Below are 24058 nucleotides of genomic sequence, written 5' to 3' on the forward strand. Positions count from 1 at the left end.
AAAATCCAAACTCTTAAACTATGGATACAAGGCCTTCACTCTCAACCCATTGCTGTCTTCAGCCAGGGCCTACTCTAGCCCTCACTGAAGTGCCATTCTGTTCTTGTGTGCCCAACCCTCTCCTCTGTCCCCATGCCAACGTCCCTCCTCGTGGCCTGTCCCACCCCCGCTTCTAAAACTCCTCCACATCAAGTGCCTCTTCTGAGTCTTCAGATAAAATCTTGTGCAAACCCCTATTATCACTTCCCACATGGTAAAACTAACCCTGTTAAACCCTTCTAGACTGCTGGATGGTCTTTGAGAACCAAAAACATGACTTCATCTGTGTTTCTGGAGATTCTGAAATGATGCCCAGCAGTCAGTGAGCTCAATCACTATTTTCTGAATGAATGACCATGTGCATAAATGAAGAAAACTAGGATTGACTGCAGAGCTGAGATGGGAATCACATTTCAACTTAATAATTTTCTTTATTTTCAAGAGAGGTTTGAAATGTACTGATTCTAATAAGATTTCCTTGCTCGCCATTTTCTCACTCATGAATCATCAAGTTGGGACAACAAAAATGTATGTAAAACAGGTTAGGTGTATTTCATCCTTTGGGGTAATGCTTGTCCTTACTCTCAATTCTCTTATTTGAATGAAATGTATTTTCACATCTCAGTGGTAGGAAATACTAGCACTTAAAAGCTCATTTGGAAACATTCTGGTATTTTTTAAATATTGCTATTTCTTTTACTATCCTATTTCTCATTTTGAAATGTATAATAGTAAAAGACTGTTTTATGGAGTTTTACATTTTAGAAAACACAGTCCTATACATCGTCTCATTTGAATCCCAGGACAAATTAAATAGCATAATAATCATATAAATAATGGCTCAGTTTCTTTAGCTTGCAACTTTGTCATTTTAGAATGTTTATTTAAGATAAAAAGAGCTTAAAGAATGTTAAAAAGGCTACATATTAAGAAACTAAAAAAAAAAAAAATGTAGGTAGTACTGCAGTGAAAAATTACCACCACTAAACGCAACTTATCATAAACCAGGATTTAGTATATTTCTTTCCTTCAAGGTATATTTATGTGTATGGAAGGACAAGGGAAAGAATTAAAGGATGAGGAAGCAGAGGATTAAGATATACTAGATATTCAGGCAATAATTTTTAGGAATAAAAACAATCCAGGCTTCCATAATTTAATCATCCCAGTTTCCTCTCCCTGTTCACCCCCAAACGGCAAAATGAGCAAAAGAAGGGACCCTTTGTTATATTTTTAAGACATTTTTGTACCTGCTCCTCAGCCTTTTTCTTTGGACTATATCTGAACTACCACCAATGGAACCTTACACTTGGATGCTTGTTTAAGTAAAAGATGCCCTTGGGTGGGGTAACATTTCAATCTATGACCAGTCATCCATTACTTTATGTGAATGAAGGACCTGAGAAGGGGATATTGAAAACTACATAAGGGACCTGAGAGTGAGGGCTTTGACCTGAGCTCCACATGAGAGTACCAAAGAGGAAGTTGGGACAGAAAAAGGGAAAACAGGAGGCTCCAAAGTCACAATCCTCACCCATCACAGCTTTGCTTTTGGACATTCCTGCCCCCAAATCTCCAGTGAAAGGGACAATGTAAAACGAACAGGGATAAAGGGGGTTGAAGTCATCTAAAGACTTTTCTTTTTTCCATAAAGAAAGGTTACTTATGTCTTATTGAAGGAAAAGGGCCCTGGAAGCGGGTGTGAAGGCTCTGCTACCACCATGTGCCCTAAAGACAATGCTGAAAAGCAAAAGTTAAAGTAAAAACGCAACTACAACTTCTGACCATCTGTCTCTCTCCCACCTTGCCTCTCTGTGCTATTGACTGTTGCCATGTGTCTGCAGCAAAGAAAGAAGACCATGCAGCAGTCAGAGAAATCAGAGGACACCACTTCAACAATTATCCAAAAATAGGACAGAGACACCTATCCGCCTGCACTTGGACGTGTTAGGTCACTCAGCTTGGCTGCACGCTGGAGAAGTGGTTTTTGCCATTATAGGAAAAGGTAGGGGTGGAAAATGATGAGAGAAAGGAAGAGACATGACTCAGAGTGGGAAACAGCACGTAAGCAAGGGCAAATATTTCTCCCAGACATAAATGCATCAGGAAGAGATCAGAGCAAAAGGTCATCTTTGGAGCATTCTTTTCTTTCCCTGCCTCCCAGTAGCTTGTCATCAAGCACCTGCCAGTAACAAAAGGGGAGGGAAGGGCAGTAAGCAGGACCTCCTTCTCTAGCTGAATGGCATACCGGGTCCAGCCAACTGCTGGCTCAGCTAACTGAGACAGTGAAACAAGAAGTCATTTGGAAAGTTGCAGGGGTAAACACACAATTTCCCAGTGAGGCAAGTAGCAAGGATTAACATGCTTCTTTTACTGAGGGGAAACTGGCTGGAATCCTTCATGCCTGATACCAGCAGGAGAATATCTCTGGTACAAACACTAACATTGATATTTGGTGAGCATGTATTACCTGCTAGGCATTTATTTAATCTGCATGATAACCCTATGATATGGCTTTTATCATCATCCCCATTTTTCAGAAGAGTAAACTGTTGCCCTGCAGTTGAAGGATTTTCCCAAGATCATAATGGGAGTCAGGATTTGAGCCAAGAGAATCTGACACCAGAGTCTAGGCTCTTAATCACTACAGAGATGATTTGCTATTTCTAGCATGTGTGCATAGCTGTTCAAAAATTTGTTCTCCCTTTCAGCCAAATTCTTCTTTTTCATTCATCATTCAGTCATGTCACCTTTCCTGCCCTGAGAAGCACCTTTTTTTTCCCTTTCTCTGATCAATGGAGTCAGCTCCAAGTCCTCAGTGGTAAGAGCTCCCCTCAAACTTGTAACTGAGTTCCCTGTACCCTCCTCACTCTGCCCCCTTCTGATCCCTGAGCCCTCCCCAAGCCTCACACCCTGCTATCCTGAGCACACCCTTTCCTTCCCTTTATGATCTGAGCTCTAGGCCCTACACTTTAGCTTAGGTCAGAAAAATATTTTTCAAATACCATTATTCCTATCTGTTGTAAATTTCATAAAATTTCACTATCTTTAACAAAGACATCTTTAATATGTATCAAAAGCACAATGATGATATTTCTCCTCAGTACTTGACAGCTTGACACGTAAAATATTAATAATTACAGTATTAATTTTTATTTAGACTAAGCATATATTTTTCTAAACAGAGGCCATATTTTGTATCTTTTCTCACTTGGTTGGAAATTTCCTGTCAGTTGGTAAATCTTTTAATATGTTATCTAGTCTTATTAGCAGTTGTTTAATCTTGGAAATCCCAGGGAAAACCATATATGATTTTTTTCCTCTTAAAGGGTAATTTTCTCATGATAAATTTTCAAAAGCAGAAAAACTGGATTGAAGTATGCAATCATATTAATGGTGTGGTTGTATATTGTCATACTGCTTTTCAATAGGCTTACACAATTTAAAATTGCAATAGCAGTGTGTGATAGCATTTGTATGTATATATGTATATTAGTAAAAAAATTATACATATATTTGTAATTTCTACTAAGGTATTAGGTGTTATTATAGAACAACATTATAATATTCCATTTTACACATATAAAAATGTAACAAACATTTTTCTATAGTGATAACAACTATTGTGATCCCCATACTCATTTCTCCTCCTGATTCTTCACTCACATCTAAAATAATAATGCTGTCTGTGCTTTGGAATAATAATAATAATGCTAGACCCTACCATAGGGCACAGTTATATTTCCCAGTGTTGGCAAGGGCTAGCACTGATCCATCCACCCATTCTTCTCTTCCTTTCCCCTTTCTCCTCCTCCCCTTTCCCATACAGCCCAATGAATTGAACACTTTAGCTGGCTGTGAAGGGTGAAGGTTTACAAAGTTTTCCTATGAGACAAAGAAAAACTAAATGGACCACAAATATGATCTTGATGTCTTTAGAACTTTGTCTTAAATGATCTAACAAAGTTTAATATTCTTTCTGATTAAAACTTTGTAAACTACAACGCACCCAAGTGAAGAAATCACCAAACAGACGTGTATGCAATGGCAAATACTTTTTACATACATATTTTCTCACAAAGTGACAGATAATCACTAATCAATATTAAAATAGGGACCAATATTGAAAATGAGAAGTCATGGCTCTAGAATATATAAAATGAAGCATAAGATAAACCAAACCTTCCTCTCCAGTTTAGATATGACCTACCTGAGGCTGTCACAGGAATAGCCCACATTATTTTAAGTTAAATAATATAAACAAAATGAAAATCTCCACAGAGTACTTAGCATACTCAATCAATTTCATAGGCTTGTTGTGCAGGGGCCATGTAGGGGGTGGAAGGGGATGAAAGGGGCATAGTCAAAGCATTGGAAATAAAACATCAAAAAATCATTCGTTATCATGTGGAAGAAACAGGTGAGCAATCAACTGAATTATTGACATACATTTTATTTAGATGACAGGAAGAATCCTATCATAATTAAAATTTTGAAATAGACCCCTGAAAAAGAGCCAGTTATTGATATTATTTATTCTAAAGGTGATTGAAGGGCCACATGAAACATGAAAGATTTTGTACAAAGAAACAATTTTATTAAAACTATTTTTTTTTCTGAGAGAGAGAAAGCCTAAGTGGAATTCTCTTATGTGAAAATTTTATTAGAGTAGATACACGCAATAAGACTGTGATCATAAATATATTCAAACAAAGGAAAACGACAAAAAGGAGATTATAAAATATTTTTCCTGGAAGAACTTCGGGAATGATGAGCATTAATCTCTGGGACAGATTAAATGCAGGCAGGTTCTATGCTGCATATTGAACTAGGGATTCATCTAAAGATTTTCATGATTTTATGATGCTTAGAGTTGAAGAAATATTCAGATTTGTAAAGGAAAATTTCCCCAGCCTTAAAATCTGCAGGGAAGTCTGCCCAGCATGAAACACTTCATTGTGCAAGATGGGTTTGGGCTACTTTAAGCGGTCCCTAAGAAACCACTCTGTCTTCTTATTAAGTTAACAGGCCAGTGGTGCCTCAGATCTTGCTACAGGACAATACTTTTTTGGGTGTGGCTAATGGGATAGTTTAATATAGCTCAGGACCTTTCCTACCAAAAAAAAAATAATAATAATAATCTTGGCTGCTACCCAGTTTGTAATTCTTGATTTCACATTCCAAGAAGCCTTCAGTTTATAGAAATGAAAAGAACTGCCAGTTCCCTGTAAGCAACTTGGCCAACTTAGCCTGTAGGATTCACCCTAAATGATGGTTCCTTCAATTTGTTTACAAATATTTCTTTAATAGTATGTTTGTTTCTTCCTCTTTTGGAGTTGGGATTCCCCGTTAAGTCATCCAGGCTTCAGTTGTACTGCTCTTCCCATCATGTAAAGGCTCTTTTTGCATGTAATTGTGTGTGGGGCGGGGGAGAGGGGTTCCTCATTTATAGTTCTTACATTGGAAAGTAGTATTTGCTGGCATATACTTTTTAAATGCTTTCAGAGAATGTGCATTTTCAAGTTTTGCCTAGATCACAGCTTCTTGAAGTGTAATGTGCATACGAATAACCTGGAGATCTTGTTAAAGTGCAGATTTGGACTCCGTAAATCAGGAACTGGGCCTGACATTCTGAATTCTAACAAGCTCTCCGGTGATGTCGATGCTGTAGCTCCCTGGACCGCACTTTGAGTAACAAGACCCTAGCAAAGCTTGAGTAAGACCTGGAGAGAGGACAATGAAGCAGCTGCAGAAAGAGAAAACTGACAGAGGTATTTGTTTGGACCTATGAAAGGATTCTACGATCTGTCTCATAACTATAATCCCCCACACCTGCTTTTAAAACAACATTCACATTTCCTCTGAAGCTGAATTGATTGAAGGCAAAAACCAGCAGTGCAGAATTAAGCCCATCCTCTAGTATGTACAAAAGCTGATGTTGCAATCACAGATTTTCTCTGAAATTAGTGAAAAAACAAACTCATCATATCATTATAAGAAAGTAGAGTTCTCTATAAAGACCAAACCACTTAATAAATGATCAATATGGACTTAAACTTTTTGAAGAGTGAAATGCTTTATGATTAAGCATCATTGCCTCAAAGGGAGTGGTTGTAGAGATAAATTTCCCCCAGGTAAAAGCAACTCCTGGTAAATAGTTTATTTACTAGGGTAAGGGCCAAAAGGAAAGAGAGTTTCCTTTGTTATATAATGGAGCTCTGACTTAAAGCCAGGTGGGTTGGTTACAAAACAAAGGGCTTTTGTGGAGGGCTCCTCCCAAATATTTACATTAACTTAAGAAAAATATGGAAGTCTATATCTCCTTATAATTTTTGCTGGTATTCAGGGGAGTATTTTATTCTTTATCATTTCATTATAGTTAAAATGGAATTTTTAAATTAATTATTTGTTCAAGTGAAAGATGTGATGTTCTAACATGCGGTTGATTTTATTTTCTAATATGCTGTTAAAACACTCTACTAGTAAAAAAATCACTCTACTCGTATATTTTAAAATGGTAAATATTGCAGATATGTTACATTACATTATATCATATATATGATAGAGAGCATAAGCAGAGGGATAGAGAGCATATTTATTTATTTATTTGTCAGGGATAGAGAGCATAAGCAGAGGGAGAAGTAGGCTCCCTGCTGAGCAATGATTCCCAATGTGGGACTCAGTCCCAGGACCCTGGGATCATGACCGGAGCCGAGGGCAGACACTTAACCACTTAACCGACTGAGCCACCCAGGCATCTCAAGAAAGTGCATCTTATGACCCATCTAGGCCCCTCTCGCTGAAGTCCTCTGTCAAGCATCATATGTGAGAATCTTCATACAGAAGTTGGCATTTAAGATTAAGAGATTTTTTTTTGTTACCAACTATATAATGGGAAGATTTTAAATATACTATATAAAGCTTTATGAGAATTAAATAAAAGATAGCAAAAGGGTATATCTAACAAACTAGATTAAAACATGGAAAACTGAAACCAAAAACCAATCCCTAACAACTAATGCATTTAATGTAGATTTGGTAACTTCATACCTTCTTATATTCACACCCTGCCATGGTCTCACCATTGACAAAATTCACTTCCCAATCCTTGACTTTGGCCTAGGTGGAGTAACTTGCCTTGGCCCACAGAATGGGGCAGAAGTAACAGTGTGTCATTTCCAGGTTTAGGCTTCTAGGAGCCTGTGACATATTTTTCCTCTTCCTTTTTTGTAGCTGTGATTTCTTGGATCATGAAAAAAATCTTCCCCAGTAGCTTGCTGGTCCAAGGAGGACAGAGACATGGAGCAGAGACACCACAGACTTGCAGTGAAAAGCAAAGCTGCCCCAGCCACCCTAGCCTACATCAGCCAAGCCGCAGCCCACCCAATCCGTAGTTCTTGAGCTACTGACTTTTGTAGTAGTTTATTTATGCCAAATTATTGTAGCAATAATTGATTGATACACCCTAAAATTCAGTTTTAAAATATGCCTTGGATAGATGATGACAAAAAAAAGTGTTGGTTCACATCATCTTTCACTTTTAATTAGCTATTGAGATATCACTCAGACATAGCCATAAAGCCTCATCTATGATGATTTAGTACGTACAACTATACCTTTACCAATTTTAGTTAGGACACCGAAAAGAATTGTACTTTTCTACACAGAATTTGCTATCCAAAAGTTTTCTCAAGAATTAATCTTATTTCAGGGCGCCTGGGTGGCTCAGTTGGTTAAGCGACTGCCTTCGGCTCAGGTCATGATCCTAGAGTCTCAGGGTCGAGTCCCGCATCGGGCTTCCTGCTCAGCAGGGAGTCTGCTTCTCCTTCTGACCCTCCCCCCTCTCATGTGCTCTCTCTCTTTCTCATTCTCTCTCTCAAATAAATAAATAAAATCTTAAAAAAAAAAAAAGAATTAATCTTATTTCAATCATATTAAATAACCAGTCAGATTGGTTTGGTCTTAATAACAAAATATTTGATAAGAAAATTGTAAAGTAAACCAACTCGATAGCTAAAGGCCAGATATATTATTCCACTATCAATATTTTGAGTTAATTAGAAGGATAAAAGCCTTAATGTAAGGCTATCAGTGAAATATAAATACTGGCAGAAGTTCTTCTATATTTAAAATTTGAATTTAAGGGTTTGTTATAATTCAGAAATACCAGAGAGAGCTTAAGAAAGATGTTACTAGCAAAATTTTGGCAGGATTTGGTTGAAGGGAAAAAATAAAAACTGAATGATAACACTTCTGAAATGTTAACTTATGTTCTTTCCTAGATGCCCCTAGAGCCCTCCCCTACCCCACCCACCCCCATGCCTACAGAAGGATCATTACAGCAGAAAAGCAGAGATAAGGCTTTTCTTGACTCTAAAAGCCTTGGTGAAGGCCCTGGGGGAATTCAGGGCACAGAAAAATTGTTGGGTGATGTGCAAGCATGGCTTCCTGCGCAAGGGAGAGAAAATTGGGAAAATAAGCAAAATGATTTTTGACATATGTGTGTCTTTAGCCGAGGCCCAGATAAATTAAGAGAATCTAATAGTTGAGATATCTGTGCCTCCTGTTTCTGAGCAGGGCCTGTGGAGATTGCAACCCCCTAGAGTTTCTCTGTACCGTGGCAGGGCAATTCTTTGCTTCTCTACAGCACCTTCACCACGGGTGGCCCTGTGCTGCCACATCAGGCCTGCCCACCCAAATTCATTAGATGTAACTAGAGCCCCAAGAAAAAAACAGAAGTAGCAGAAAGTGTCTGTAGCCCTAAGGGGTATATTGAATGAGCATGAAGGACAGAGTAGCAGTGCCCTGAATGGACCAATGATTGAGGACAGACAGGTTGATGATGTACCTCTCAGATCCAAGATGCAGAGCTAAGGAAGAGACTCTTCCACAGACCCACCCTGAGATTCTTTGGCAATTCATAAGCCCCTGGAATTTAGGTGCAATCCCAACAAAATGGCAGAAGCTAGAAATGGACTTAGCTGAAGTTTCTGCTACCTGAAGGAATGGGGGTTTGTGAAAGAAATTAAGCTCAGTTATCAAAAGAGAGAAAGTTACACCTCACAAGGGACTTCAGTAGTATACATGTTTTCCACTTTTAAAAAATCTGAAGCAAATAAGGCAAAATGATATTATTTGATCAAGCTTCATGGTGAGAGTTCATTACACTATTTACTGTAGAGAGTTAAACTATTTTACAATAAAAATACTTTAAAGTAAATACATTTCTTTTTTTTTTTTTTTTAAAGATTTTATTTATTTGACAGAGAGAGACATAGCGAGAGAGGGAACACAAACAGGGGGAGTGGGAGAGGGAGAAGCAGACTCCCCGCTGAGGAGGGAGCCCAATGCAGGGCTCGATCCCAGGATCCTGGGATCATGACCTGAGCCGAAGGCAGACGCTTAACGACTGAGCCACCCAGGCGCCCCAATACATTTATTTCAATTCTGAATCTGTAGGCTGAAATTTGTCCCTAATCCTAGCATCTGTTATGATTTAGGCAGTAGCCTCTGTGCTTTAAATCACCTCATTAAATGTTCACGGCACCGCTATTGGGTAGATGTCAATATGTTTTCCATTTGACAAATAAGCAGAGTGAGGTTAATTTAAAGAAACAGTGTGAAAAGAGTATTTTCTCATCCATTGTGATCAGGAAGATTTTTGAATGTAGAAATAGTTGTTTATTTTTTTTAAGAAAATAGAGAAAAAAATCATTTAAAATACTCAAAATGGAAAGGCCCACAACAAGAAAGAGTCCAGTGGAGGCCTTCAAGCCAGAAGAGGGATGGAAAGGGATCAGATGATGAGGCAGATCTTCATCTAGATAGCTGTTTCTTTCCATATATAAAATGGAAGGTATGGAAGAAGGTAAAGGAGGTATGGGAAGGCCTGAATGGAATTCAGTGGAAGATGTGTGAGATGGTGATGCTGAAAAACAGGATAAATATTCAGCTGAACATATAGCTTGTAAAAATATTGATATTTATGCATGTAAATAGTCACCCTCTGAAATGTTCCCCCTTCCCCTTCTGACCCTCTCCTAAAGGCCCCTAACACCTCAATGAGCCAGCAACGAGCCAGCAGGACTCCAAGGCACAGCTCCAGAGCTGTGACCCAAGTTAGGAATGACTGCTGGCTAGCTCTCCCACGCTGGTTATTATTCTTTTTATATTACACCTAGTGATAACCACTATTATAATCCAAACTGTAATCTCTTTTCTGAACTCACTGATTGGGCTTCTGAGTGTTGATAAATGTTGGAAACCTGCCTGCTTCTTAAAACCACTGATACTGTTATAAGCAAAACCTTAGACTCCTACTCCTAGAGTGGAAATCAGATGAAGCCAGTTTAGTTTAAGAGGATCTAGGGTGGTGGGGACTCGGGGCGGGGGGTGGGGGGGGTGGGGGGGGTGGAGGGGTTGTTGAGAAGATAAGAGAACACAAAAGGCAACTAACTTCACAATTTTACCATGAGTAAATCCTCACCAGACTACTTAAGAATCCCTTGTCCCAGAAATTGTTAATAGGTGCTCTAGTTATTTATCAACTTTAAAATGTTTCATTACCCCACAAAACTCCTTAAGAACAAATCATTTTTATGTATTTAGACTTCAATTTCCACATCTCTAAGGCTACTGATTTGGATGAATGGTGTCCCTTTTAGCTCTATATTTTTAGTAACATATAATGCGTGAGCTAACCTTTAAGACTGCTTCTTCAAAAAAAAAAAAAGCGGCGGCAAATAAGTTGCCATTTACTCATTTTTTAGTAAATGATTTGGAGAAATTTATTAACTTGCCTCCAAGCCTAAAGTTATCTGTGGGGGAATATCAAAGAAAATATATTTTGTTTTTTACATCTGTTCATTTCAAATCTTATACCTATGCTAACAATGTTCTTCGTCTTTATTTCTTGTTAAGTTGGAGCCAATTCTTCAATTCAGCTATTATAACCAGAATACAATCTGTTTCTTTTTGGTTCTAGCTTCTTGTTGAGGCAGGTTAATGAAGAGTTTGTGGTTTTTCCTCTCATGAGGAATTCATTTTGGCATTGACAATGCTTCACTGATCATTATGATTCCGTGCACTGCTGTTGATTTGGCTTCACCATGGACTTCCCTCAGTTGAGTGCTAGTTAAGCATTCACTCACAGGCCTCCCCAGAAAGTCCATTCCTTGCTGGAATGCAGGACACACTCTCTCCCTGTTCCTGTTGACTTTTTTCACAGTCAAGATTACTCATCACAGCTGAAGACTGAATAACAATAGATGGGAACCGGTTTCCACATTTTTCCATAGACCATAACCACAACTGCTTTGCAACCAACTTATGAAGGAAGAGTTAGATGAACAGCAATCTTTCAACAATCATTAGAGATAGACTGGGCACCACACAACACATTGACCCTGACACCACTCTTTCTTAGCATATCATGTTTGTTAACACACAATTTGTTCAAAAAATTTACAAATGGATTTTGGCAGAAATAAAAATTTAAAAACCCAATTTTTAGAAGATCTTTAGTATTCTAATAATGACTAGCCAGCATAATTAATGCCAACATTTGCGACATCTTCCCTGCCATATAATTGAAACTGATCTTTTTAAAAAAAATTGCATTGCTTTTTTTACTATAAACAACAGTCTGTCCTTTATAGTTCTCTTTTATATTTTCATATATTCTAACTAGATAATCAACTCCAAGTTTCCATCCTCTATTCCATCTTCTCCTCCCCCTTTTGTGCCCCCACCCCCATGTCAGACTGTCAGTATTTTTTAATGTAACCTATGCCCCTTCATGTATATTCTCAGCTTTTTTATTTCAAGTCATAATTTTACTTTTGATTGCATATGGAACCTTAGGTAAAATGTCCTTTCTGGACAGTGAATTTCTTGACTTATAAATGCCCAAATATAAAATTACTGCTTATTGTTTAATTCATCTTGTGTTGCTTTATAATAAAAAAAAAAGCATCCCCAAATTCAGGAATAAAATATTTTAATTGCTAACAATTTTTTAAACTTCTAATCAATTAGTAGAAAAACCAGGTGTCCTCTAACTCACAGGCAAGTACATTAGGAAAAAAAAAAAAAAACTCTATGATAAACTTGAAGCTCCAATTAAATATTTCTACGATTGTAAATATTTTACACATTTTATAAATATGGCATAACGTGTTGGCATGAATGTCCTTTGTTCCAAAAAAATCAGTGAAGTTTAACATTTTCATTTATTTCAAAGCATTGTGGAAAATTTCAAAACTGGTTGGGAAATGTTAAATTCTGCATGTCTGCTTCTCCCAGCTTCCATCCCCACCAACTAGATGTAAAGGAGTGCCACCAAAAGTCCACCACACACAGGAACCCACACAAATTCCTTCCTTGTGTTTAAGTGTGAAATGCACCTAAACGTTCTGGGTCATTTTTCATCCCTTCCTCTGTGAAACTGGGAGATAGTTGTGTCTTGGGCTGAGATGGAACGTGGGCGATGAGAACAAACGGCTTAGAGCAGAGCTGAATTCTTTCCGAAGCTTGGGTGCCCATACTGGGCATCTCTGCTTGCGCGCCGGGTCACTTCACTCCCCACCCCTGCGAGCATGATGCACTGCGAAAACATTCGCTCTCCGCAGGACGCCTCTGAGTGGTTCATAACTGGGAAAATCTTGCCCCAGGTTTAAAATATTTGCCCAAGCAACCCAGCGCCGGTGAAACGCTTTCCATTGCTCTTTGCTCCCTGCGGGCGCTCCCCGCCCTCTGCTGCCAGAACCTTGGGGATGTGCCTAGACCCGGCGCAGCACAAGTCCCAGCCAACCGCTGCAGAACAAACCCTTGGCGGGCGGCCAGGAGGCTCCCTCCCAGCCACCGCCCCCCCCGCCAGCGCCTTTTTCTCCCCCATACAATACAAGATCTTCCTTCCTCAGTTCCCTTAAATAACAATCCAGAGAAATCTCAGAGCCTTCATCCAGCCACCGGCCAGCATGTCTGGGGGCAAATACGTAGATTCCGAGGTAGGCTTGGGTGGGTGCACGCCGGGCCCTGGGGAGCGCAAGGAGTGCCTCCTTCTGCTATCTCCCACTCCAAATATTCCGACTGCTTTCCCTGCCCCAGCCCTCTCTCAACTTTGGAACGCTCCTCTCGCGCTGGCACCTCTGCGGAATGGGCCTGGGCGGGGAGGTGAAGAGGAGGCAGGAATGTTTTCTATTTTCCTATTTAGAAAGGGGTCCAGGCGCCCCTAAACTAGAAGGAGGCGGAAAGGGGGCCGGGGTCCTGAAATTAGTACTGAGGACGCATTTCTAGGTGGGTCGGGGGTGCTGCTTGCTGCTTTATTGCGGGACTCCCACAGTCCAGCCCCTGCCTGCTGAGAGGCGGCGAGCTGGAACGCAGGGTGGAAAGTCATTTACCCGCAATCCTGGGGACAGTCCCCGAGACTCCCCACCAGGCGCCTGGACGGGTTGGCCGGGGCGGAGAGCATCATGTTTGCACTTTCCAAAGCTCTTGGGCCACCTCAAGAACTCTTCCAGCATCTTGGCGCCTGGTGGGGGTGTTTGGAGAGGGATGGACCTCTCCTCCCCCCAACTACCACCACCCCTTCCAACCACCCTCCTGCGCTCGGGCTCCGCCCGGGTGTGGAGACCTCGCGTTCCCAAACGCGGCAGTGGCTCAGCCACGGGCCGGCAGCCTAAGAGTGACCTGAGGGTGGGTTGAGGGAGCTGTGCAGGTGAGATATCGTTGTTCTAGGGAGTTTAGGGGGGTTGACATATGGCTTGGTCCAGAGATGGGGGCTTTCGGCACTGTGACCACCATGGGGGTGGGGAGAGCAATGTAGGGACAAAGAGGGCTGACAGAGGGTGGGGGACGCGAACAGGTGCGAGGGAGATGCGACCAGAAGCAACAAAAATGGGGAGACTCCATGGGTCGGGGGTTCAAACTGGATCTGAAAGATAAGCTGGAAGAGCTTATTGAGAGAAGGAATGGGGGCCAAGGGGACGGGAAAATAAAGCAGGTGAAGCATTCGGGGCGAGGGTGGCGTGTCGGAGAGAGTGGCTGGACAGAAGTCGGAGATCGGGTCCCCTCCCCTGCTAGGGTCTCCGCAGGGTACCTTGGGCTGGGCGTGCGCCGGGCTGGGGCCTGGGCGGACCGCACCGCGGGGTTTGCCCTGACCCCTGGCGGCGGGCGGGGGAGACCGGAGCTCCCTGCCGGGTACGGAGGGGTGTGGTGTCCTCTCCTCGATCCTCTTAAAAAGCTTGCGGCGTCAAGGAGTTTACTGTGCGCGGAGCCACCGCTGCCTAAGCGGTTAGTTCGATTTTGAGCTTCGAGGTTTGCCCCGCCGCCAGGCTGACTTCTGATCGCTTGTTTTTCATTTTGAAATTTTCTTCCCATCTCCCCGGCCACCCTCCCCTTCCTGGCCGTCTGCCCTGCGCAGGGACATCTCTACACTGTTCCCATTCGGGAACAGGGCAACATCTACAAGCCCAACAACAAGGCCATGGCAGAAGAGATGAACGAGAAGCAAGTGTACGACGCGCACACCAAAGAAATCGACCTGGTCAACCGCGACCCCAGGCATCTCAACGACGATGTGGTCAAGGTAAGGTGAGGCGGCCAGCGTGCAAAGGACGCCCCCCCTCCATGCCCCCTGCCCTAGGGATGCTGTCAGGGTTGGGACAGCTCTCCTCTGGCAAGCAGTCTGTGCATCCTTCTGTACCTTTGCCACACACACCGTGTTCTGGGCTTGATAATGTGGGAGCTCCCACAGTTGTCAAAAATGTCACATATCCCCTCCCCCCCTCCTGCTGGTTAGTTCAGCTGGAATTCAGCTAACTTGAGTTTCATATAACTGCACTTTTCCTTAACTGCACTTTTCTCCTGGCAAATGAACCTCCAGATCTCTGCAACAGATTGACCCCCACTCCTTGGGAGAGTAAGATGGTTGTCTTGCAGGTCACCCTCTGTCTATTCTCAGGCTTAAAGTCTAATGAAGGGTGGTGCCCCACTGCACATAGAATTAAAGCAGTAAGGTCATTGTGTAAGGTCTTGTGCCAAGATGAGAACGGGTAGGCAGGTTCTCCCAGCTCAAATCAAGATAACCTGAAGTTGTTTTCTTAAAAATAAGGTGGGTAAAATGCTTCCGACTAAGGACAAAGAATACATATATATTATATATGGAGAGAAAGAGAGAGAGAGTATTTTAACTGGAAAAAAGTGGTACTCGTGCAAAACCAAGCTAATTTACACAACCAAAAATAACATGTGCCTCTTGATTTCTCCCATAGACCCCTCTAATTAGGTATATAAAGTTGCTTCTTTAGTGACTGCCTGGGTCAGGCTTCTCTGAGTTAATGGGACACTCAAGTTGGAGTTCCTTTTTATACTTTCAGAACGTGTTTAGTGATTAAAAAAATAATAAGTCAATTGAATGAGTTATTGGCCAAACTTAGATTTGAGTCAGTGATCAGTTTTTGATTATCATTATATTATTCAACTTTGACCCTTTTAGCAAATCAAGTCAGAGAAATTTATTGTCTGAACCCATCTGGATTGGGAAATCATGGGCCTGAGCCATTCTTGGCAGAGGGTTTTCTTTGAGGGGTAGGGAGGGCCAAGGAAAATCCTGGCCTGGAAGATTACAGTGTGAAGACCCAGCTCTGAACAACTCCAGAACAGCCAATGGGGCAGATGAGCAATTTCCACCTAGCCAGTCTCCTATCTGTGGATGGGAGGAGCTATAGTTCAGAAACTGTTCACATTTATGAATAATATATTTCAAAAAGGGAAACAATTTAACCTGTAACTGGAAGGAAAATGTAACTGTCAGAATTGACTCTCTTGGCTTGCTGGTGGAGGAAAAAGGAAAATTGGAGCATTAGTGGGTTTTTCTACTAGCCAGATTATGGAATATTTAAAAGTAGCAGCAATAACAAAAGTAGCTTATAAACTGGAAATTAAAGTTGCTACAAACTATTTACTAAAAGTGTTACCTTAAGGAGGGGAAGGACATTTTTGCTTTTTCCCCTCCTCATGTAGCTTTAGACAAGAAGAAGAGATGCCAGGAAAAGAGGCAGATTTCAGAAAGGGCTGGCTTCATTGGAGCCTCCCTGCTGTTCCACTGCAGTGTGAGTGGGGTTCCTGGAGCAAGCAAGCTACCCAGGATGAGTCAGAAGAGGCCAGCAGTGTGGATGTGGGTCTCACACATAGCATGACTAAGCTGAGAAAGAAAGGCTCCACTGGGAAAAGAGACTTCAACGCAGATGGAAAAAAGGCATAACAGGCTTAGAGGAAATAGCAGTTAACAGAATAGCATTTCAAAGAGCAAGTGTGGGGATCCTCATATTAAAAAAAAATTAAAAGGAAGAGTTAGAGCAAGCTCCTGCTGGCCTAGAGAAAGCAAACACCTCCCATTTGCTCCTATGAGCAAAACAAGACAGACAGAAAAATCCACCTTGAGAAGAATTTGGTAGGCCCACTTACTCAGATGCCCAGTTGAGAGAGGACTTCAGAGAATGCCCTACAGAGAGACACCCAGGCTACAAGTGCAAATTCTGCCCAGAGAGTGCCATCTTCCAGTAGCCCAGGAAAGGTGGCCTAGACCCTATGGAGACTCCTATTTTAGAAGTGCTTTTTCTTTGAGTCCAAGAACAAACATAATGACAGAAACAGGGATGATCCTCTCCATGTTTACATTACATGGCAGTAAATAATAAATCTCCCTAAATTTTACTTTTGACAACATAGACTTCTTAAAATAACAAAAACATCCAAAGTTTTACTGTTAATGCATGGTAGCTTAAAACTTCATGTGATAATAAAGAAACAGTGGTCAAGGTACCAAATCAGGTATGGAAGTTTCTATTTAGAGGCAAGCAGCTCTGTAAAAGCTGCCTCTGCCAATTCTGTAGTCACTAGCCACTTATGGCTCTTTCCATTTAAATTTCAAGTAATTAACATTAAGTATAATTTAAAATTCAGTTCCTCAGTCGACACTAGCCACATTCTGAGCTCTCAACACGAGGTTACTGGCTCCTGAATTGGACAGCACAGGTATAGAACATCTCCATCATCACAGAAATTGCTTTTGGACAGCGCCAGACTAGTTCCCTACATTTTAAAAAGGCTCTTCTACCAAGTTTAGAAAAATAACTTTCGATGGAGAAGAAATGAAAGCCTGATGTACAGTGTGAGGAACAGCATGGTATATCTGCACGGCATCCTTTCAGTCTCATAAAACAGCTACTTAGGGAGGGAAAGAAAAGTCAGTAAATTAGTCTATACAATGTAGTTCCAATAAAATAGGTTTCTTATCTTATTAAAGGTTTGCTGTACTATATTACATCTGTATAGACATTTATCCCAAAATAGTAGGCTATGAATGCTTTTTAAAATTTCGTCTGATTAAAGTGGTCATGACTTCAGACCCTTCATTCTCCCTCTGAGATTTCTATGTCTTCTTTTTATGTTCACATTTTCATTTGTATGTTTACTATGTACTTATTTGAAATTTCTATATAAATAAAATTGTTTCAAATTTAGACTTCTGATACATTAGCCACCAATCAACTAATTTATTAAACTCATCATATGTTAGACTATACACTGTGCCACATACTACAAAGGATAATTCCTAAAATAAGTCCTAGAAATCACAAGGATTAGAGTTAGAGAGACAAGATGCATGTAGATAGAAAGTTTTAAAAAATACACACACTGTATCACAATAGTAAGTCACTGCCAAATGGTAACTAATGGGTCCTTTTTTGCTTTGACTACCAGGAAACATATAGCTAGATTTTAAGTTTCATTAATACATGTTACTCCTCTCTCCCATTTTTGGTTTTGTATTTTCACTTTCTTTTTTAACTGACATGCTGTTTTATGTGGTCTCTACTGTAAACCTTCTCATTATCATTTTGGAAATAGATCAAATATATCCTATAATAAATCAAAAATAAGCAGTATTGAATACTGAATAATAAAAAGGTTTTAAAAAAGTGAATGGTATTAATTATGTTGATCTTGGTAATTAAACAATGTAGATGTATATCAGATCATCACATTGTACACTGTGAATACATACAATTATATTTGTCAATTATTCTTCAATAAAGTTTTTTAAAAAGTGAATGGTATTGATATTAAGTGTTAGGGAGACCCTACTGTGGATAGGACAACAGGGTGAGGGAAGGAAGATGGATTATAGATAGTTTAATAGAGAAGGGCATGAAGGAGTGCAATCTGAGTTGGATCAGGAAGGACAAACAGAATGCAAATGGCTGAGAAAAGGACAGGAGGGCATTCTAAATAAGCCAGGCATGGAGATGGGAATGTCTCATACAGGGCATGATGGAAGGTTTAGTGACCCATTTTGGCTGGAATTAGAGAATTCATGTGGCAGAGTGGTAGGTCATAAAAATGAACAGACTGATCATAGCCAGATGGCAGACTCATTTATCCAGCACTCATGAAGTTTGGACTTTATTATCTCAACAAGACTTCACGTTTAAATATGATATGATGAGGGTGGGCTTTATTGAAGATAAGCTATAGGATGTAATGAAAGGTAGTCAGTCTGGTTGAGCAGAGAACAGTTAAGATGTAATTGCTCTGTGGTCTAGACATGAAATGAGAAGGACAGTATGCAGTGGCACTGGGGATAAAATCAGACAAGCATAAAACGACAGAATCTGAGAATTGGAAGAGAACATAATGGTTACTGGCCTAACTTCCAATTCCTTAAGAGAAATTTAAGGGCTATAGAAGTTTAAAATTTTATCCATGTTATCAAACGGTTACTGTCCAAAACAGATATTTTGAAATAAGGGAAGAATAGACAAGATTATGTGATTCTTATAGACTATTGCTATGAGGAGATAAATGATTTGAGATGATTCTGAGATTAGTCCTAAGAAATATCAGAACATCTGAGAGAAGACTTTTGTTGGAAAATAAAAATACACATTTGTAACTTTCTATCCTAAAACTTGAATGTAATAATTCTTAAATATGCTCAGACACAAATTTTCTTTAGCAGTCAAAAAAAGTCATAACATGGTAATCAGATTGGTTTTGATTTCAAAATAATGTCTTAATGCCTCCCGAATCCCTTTCAACTGGAAAGCATTCTAGAGTGATTTTCGATTAATCTCAATATAATGGTAATTTCAAATTCTATATTTATCTGATATACATATAATCAAAGAATAAGATTTAAAAGATCAGATTGTCTCAAAGCACTCAGCACCCTGTTAATATTCTCTTCTGTTGGAATTGGTATTGGTTTTGTTTGTTTGTTTATTTGTTTAGGAGATAGCTCCACATGATGGTGATTGATATTCTGCCACATATGAGATCAGTCATGGAATTCAGAATCTCCAGCTTGTAAAGGAGCATTATGTTCATTTTTGGTAGGAATTTATTCTCACATCACTAAGCGATACTAAATGGGGGATATTATTCATCTTTAAGCATCTGAAAACACTTTCAAGTTCAGCCAACAATGATATACATTTTAAATGATTATTAAAAGAAAGTCTCTTTTTCTTCTCCATCTCCCGTCATCAAAAAATAATTTAGTTTTAGCTGAATAAAATTTCATAATATTTATTAAAATTTAAGACCAGATACACCAAATATCTTTGAATTATGAAAAAACTCATGATGTGGCTTATTCTTCCAATTAATAGCAGAGCTGGCTACATTTTAAAAGGGCTTAAAGTAAGAACAGCTGCAATAGTAAGCAGCATCTGGAAAGTCCAGTAATTTGAAAAACCACCTGCTTATGTGTCCTGCCCACTCAAGTCCATAAAATAACAGACATTTTCATATTTTGAATGAAACTGCTTTTTAGTTTGCCCTACTTTTCAACGTAAGTTCTCTATGATGAAAGGCCCATAGAGAATTAGCCCCTACCAGAATGGGGCTGTGTGCACTGACCTGGGGGGTTCTAGGCCCTTTCACGATCCTCCTGGCTTGGTTTGTGTGGGGAAAGGGCAAGGCTTCTGTTTTCATACAAAGATGGTTTACACCAAGAAACACACACCCTTTCTTCTTCCACACTCTGGACCTTGTATATTAGCTCCTTTACAGTACCCTAAGGCCATGGAGAAAAAATTTGCATACTATACTTCTTTTAAAAGAAGTTCCTAAAAAAAGAAACCCTCAGCCCCTAGATAAATGCCTGACATACACCCTGATAGAGTGGAAAGAGTATTGTGCCAAGATAAGAAAAAATATTTTTGCAACTTTTTTAACTTTCTTCTCTAAAACTTGAATGTAATCATTCTTAAATATGCAGACACAAAATTCTTCTTCTTTAACAGTCTAGGAAAGGCATGCACATAGTAATCAGATCAGTTTTGGTTTCAGCATAATGGCCTATTGCTTTCATGATCTCTTTCAACTAGAAAGCATCTAGTCCCATTAGTGTGGGACTGGACACCAAGAAAGGAGTAAAGAATGTCAGGGCCAACAGATTTCTTTCCCTCAGTAATCCCTGAGAATTAGGCTTATAAATAGGGATCAAACTTATTTAGCTAATAAAAGCTAATAAACACCAGCCCTAAAAATATTTTCGGCAAGCTATTTTGTTTCTATGCTTCAATTTCTCTAACTATAAAGAAAAGAATGAGAGTCATTCTCATATAATAGCATTCCCTCCGAAAGCCATCCACCTTTCAATAAATAATTATTATGCACTATGCCAGTCAGTAGCTACCATCTAGAGCTAGATATGAACACTACTCACACAGAGTTTACAGCTATTTCCTTGCCTCTGTTTATATAGTTTCCTTTGCAAACTTTTACTGGAATTCCTTTACCAAATTCTACTGTCTTAAAACTTTATATCCTTCAGGGCTTAGTTCAAAAAATGACTTATCTATAATATTTCTGTAAATTGTTCCTGAGCCAGTAAACAAGCATAAGCAAAATAAGGAATATATATATTTTTAAACAATTTGCCTCTGTTCTGGTCCTACACAAAATATAATTAAATTATGGAAAATATTTCTGTTCTTCTTTCATATTCTCTCTTCTTGTATTGGCTCTCAAGTTCTAATATTCATATTGAAAATTTGAAATTTGCAGCTCTTTAAAAACCCTATAGCCTCTTTACAAACCTAAGAGGGCTTTCAAATGTGGCGAGGCATCAGAATCACCAGAGAAATTTTTGAAAACACAGGTGCTTGAGCTTACTATAGATCTATTAAATTAGAATATCTAGGGCTGGGGCCTAAGGATCTGTATTTTTCAAAGTTCCCTATATAATTACATTGTGAAGTCAGGTTTAGAAAGGTGGCTTAAAGACATACACTCTGGATGTCCTATCCTAAGAAAATACAGGACTATACAGTAACACTACATAATTCTAGATATTCTCCCTGCCAGAAGAATATTTGAAGGTCAGGCCAGTTTAAACCCTGCCAGAGAGTTGTGAAACACCATTGAAGGGCTCCCAAATCAACTTTGCTCAATGGTTCTCCATCCCTTGAGGCCAATTGGGCTTATAGCCAACCATAAGCTTAGCCTTGCAGGGTGACCTAGGAGTGGGGTAGCCATATGCTCTAGGTTGCTGCATACAGACAAGTTAATACTGATCAACCCTGAGTAACCATTAATAGTGCCCCTTCCATATTCAGAAGTGTCCTACCTTGGAAGAAAAATTATATGGTCACAGATGGATTGGCAATGGCCTATAGCTGATTCCTATAACCTGGAATACATTAGAAATCCCTACACTATTTTTTAGCAGAATGAGCAAAATTTTCACATTTCCTCTCTGCTCTCCCACATGACCCCTCTCCTGCCCTTCATCACAGCCATCAAGCTGCGCTATAACTTGAAGGAGCTCTTAAGTGCCAATCTACTCCACCCTCAAACCTTAGTTTCTTTCCCTGCAACATAGAGTTAATGAAACTGACATCCTTCCATCACATATTGTGTCAGCTCTTCCATCAAAAATTAAATGTTTAAAATAGTTTTAACTATTTTTCAGTTATTCCAGGAAACATAAAATGGCATGCTTTCACATGAACCATTGTTTAGGGCGGGGGAAGTGTTTTTAATTTTGTCTTAAAGGAAATCTGCATGATCCATGTACTGTGCAACTACCAGGGGAATTAATTGGTAGAACAGATTTACACCTGCAGGGAATACCTATTTCCTGCCTCTCATGGGAACTATGTTGATGTTTCAGATATAAAATACATCTTGTTTTCTTTATTGAACCTTAAGAAGATGTCTTGTTATTAGTCATTATTTCATGGCAGGGGAAATACATATTCCTAAAGGCACAACCAAGCTTCCCCTTTAGTCACTGTCAGCTGTTTAGGTAATTAAGAGCCAGGCATTTTTAATTTGGAGGAGGCTTAAATAAATGGATGCTGTTTCTATGTGCTTAATTCTCTATCTTATAGCAATTTAAAAGTGAAGTTTTTAAAAACTGCATTCAATTTTCAATTCCTGAGCCCAGCAAAGACATTATAGTACCAACAGGCATTGATAGACTCTATGTAAAAAGATAAATTGTGTCTAGAGATTGCACTGCATCATCTCCTATTTGTTGCAGGTATCAAACACAATTACATTTTCTCACTTATAATGAGTAACTGAAAAAGATGCTGATATCTGGACACAAGTAGTGAGAAAGCGGAAGATTGGGAGAAACAGAGATAAAGAGAACCACAGGCCCCTTCTCCCTGTCCTGCCACCCACTCTGTGCTGGACTGAGCTTTACACATGCCAACTCCAGGACTCCCACATCCATCTCTTTACACAATGCTGCCATGTCTAATGACACAGTGTGGCCAGAGCAAGGGACACAAGCAGTACCCAGATCAGCAGGGCCTCCTATGCCCAGCCAAGGCATTTGTCCCTTTATAGGCCACAGCATCACACAGGGCATTATTAGGCCAGGAAGCCAACTCATGAGATATGGCCTTCACTAATAGAAAGGGCTAACTTCAAGCAATGGGGCCAACCAAAGAGTGCTGGATGTGCAGGGAGAGTGAAACAGGTGATGGGATGCTTCCTCCAAAATTCCTACAGGCTAGCTTGGTGGCACAGATTCCTCCTCCAATGACTATGGAGGACTATTATTATCACCATCACATTCACTTTGCAGATAAGGAAACTCAGGCTTAGCCACTTACTCAGAATTACAGAGGTAAGAAGTAGCTTTGTCAGAGTTTGAACCTAGACAGTGAGACCCTAGAGCCCAGGTTCTTAACCACAGCACTCCAGTGCCTCTCTCTCTCTCTCCAGCAATAGATCATAATCCAAGCAACCTGCAGTATCACCATAGTGCAGAAAGAGATGGCTGTGTTCTTAGAGTGGGTGGGCAGCATTTGGCAAGGGGGATTCCAGAAGTCCTCTGAGTTGGGAGTGACAGGCTTGTAGCTCTAAGGTCTGACTCTAGATCCTGGCAGGTAGGCTAGGGCAGGAGGGGGAAGGACCAATGTGAAGACTAATGTAAAACCTCAGACTTCAAGCAATCTGGATGCTGGGTGAGTTCCCAACAAACCAGGGAGGATCAAGTCTCAAAGACCAGAACTGGGGTACAAAGTGGGGGTGTGGTCTCAGTGGTTAGAAGTACAACACATGCCCAGAACCAGACAAGCTGCAATGCTGGCTTGTGCTGAATCGCCTGAGTCTTTAAAGCACCCTGACTGCCCAGGGAAGAGCCCGGGGTGTGGCTGATCCTGCCTGGATACGTGGGGAGGAGCAAGTGTGAGAGAATAAAGCAGGTCCTAACAGGCACTTTGAATTTAACAGCTTCATTTAAGGTTCTCAATTTGCCTGTTTGATTTCCAGACATTTGTGCCATTACAGTAATACATTGTGAAACAGAAAACAATTGAGAAAAACCTGAGTTGTATGCTGGTGGGACAAATGCCTCTTTAATCCTGAAAGTAGTTTCTCTGAGACTTCCTCCCTAGTAATTATGTATTTGTTCTCAAAAACAAATGCCAGAAGTAAGGAATAGACTTAATAGGGCATTTTATAAGACACCATTAATCTCTCAGAAGAA

The 24058-nt window shown here is 40.1% G+C and overlaps 1 protein-coding gene and 1 long non-coding RNA gene across 8 annotated transcripts in view; one reads left to right on the forward strand and one right to left on the reverse strand.

Annotated features, from left to right (window-relative positions):
• Positions 1-24058, reverse strand: part of LOC118543168 (uncharacterized) — a 336665-nt gene that overhangs the window by 193853 nt on the left and 118754 nt on the right. The gene's annotated exons all lie outside the window — the stretch shown is intronic.
• CAV1 (caveolin 1) overlaps positions 12901-24058 on the forward strand; it is a 35253-nt gene continuing 24095 nt past the window's right edge. The window contains exons 1-2 of one of the 7 annotated variants that reach the window (XM_036103945.2): positions 12901-13046; positions 14462-14626. In XM_036103945.2, the coding sequence (XP_035959838.1) occupies positions 13017-13046; positions 14462-14626 (195 nt within the window). In that variant the 5' untranslated portion in view covers positions 12901-13016. Of the gene's footprint in view, positions 13047-13531; positions 13757-14071; positions 14627-19335; positions 19437-24058 lie in introns of those variants that run through there. The other 6 variants (XM_078059487.1, XM_078059489.1, XM_036103946.2 and 3 more) reach the window with 6 other exon arrangements.

This window comes from Halichoerus grypus, chromosome 12, assembly GCF_964656455.1.
Source record: "Halichoerus grypus chromosome 12, mHalGry1.hap1.1, whole genome shotgun sequence".
NCBI classification, from domain to species: Eukaryota; Metazoa; Chordata; class Mammalia; order Carnivora; family Phocidae; genus Halichoerus; species Halichoerus grypus.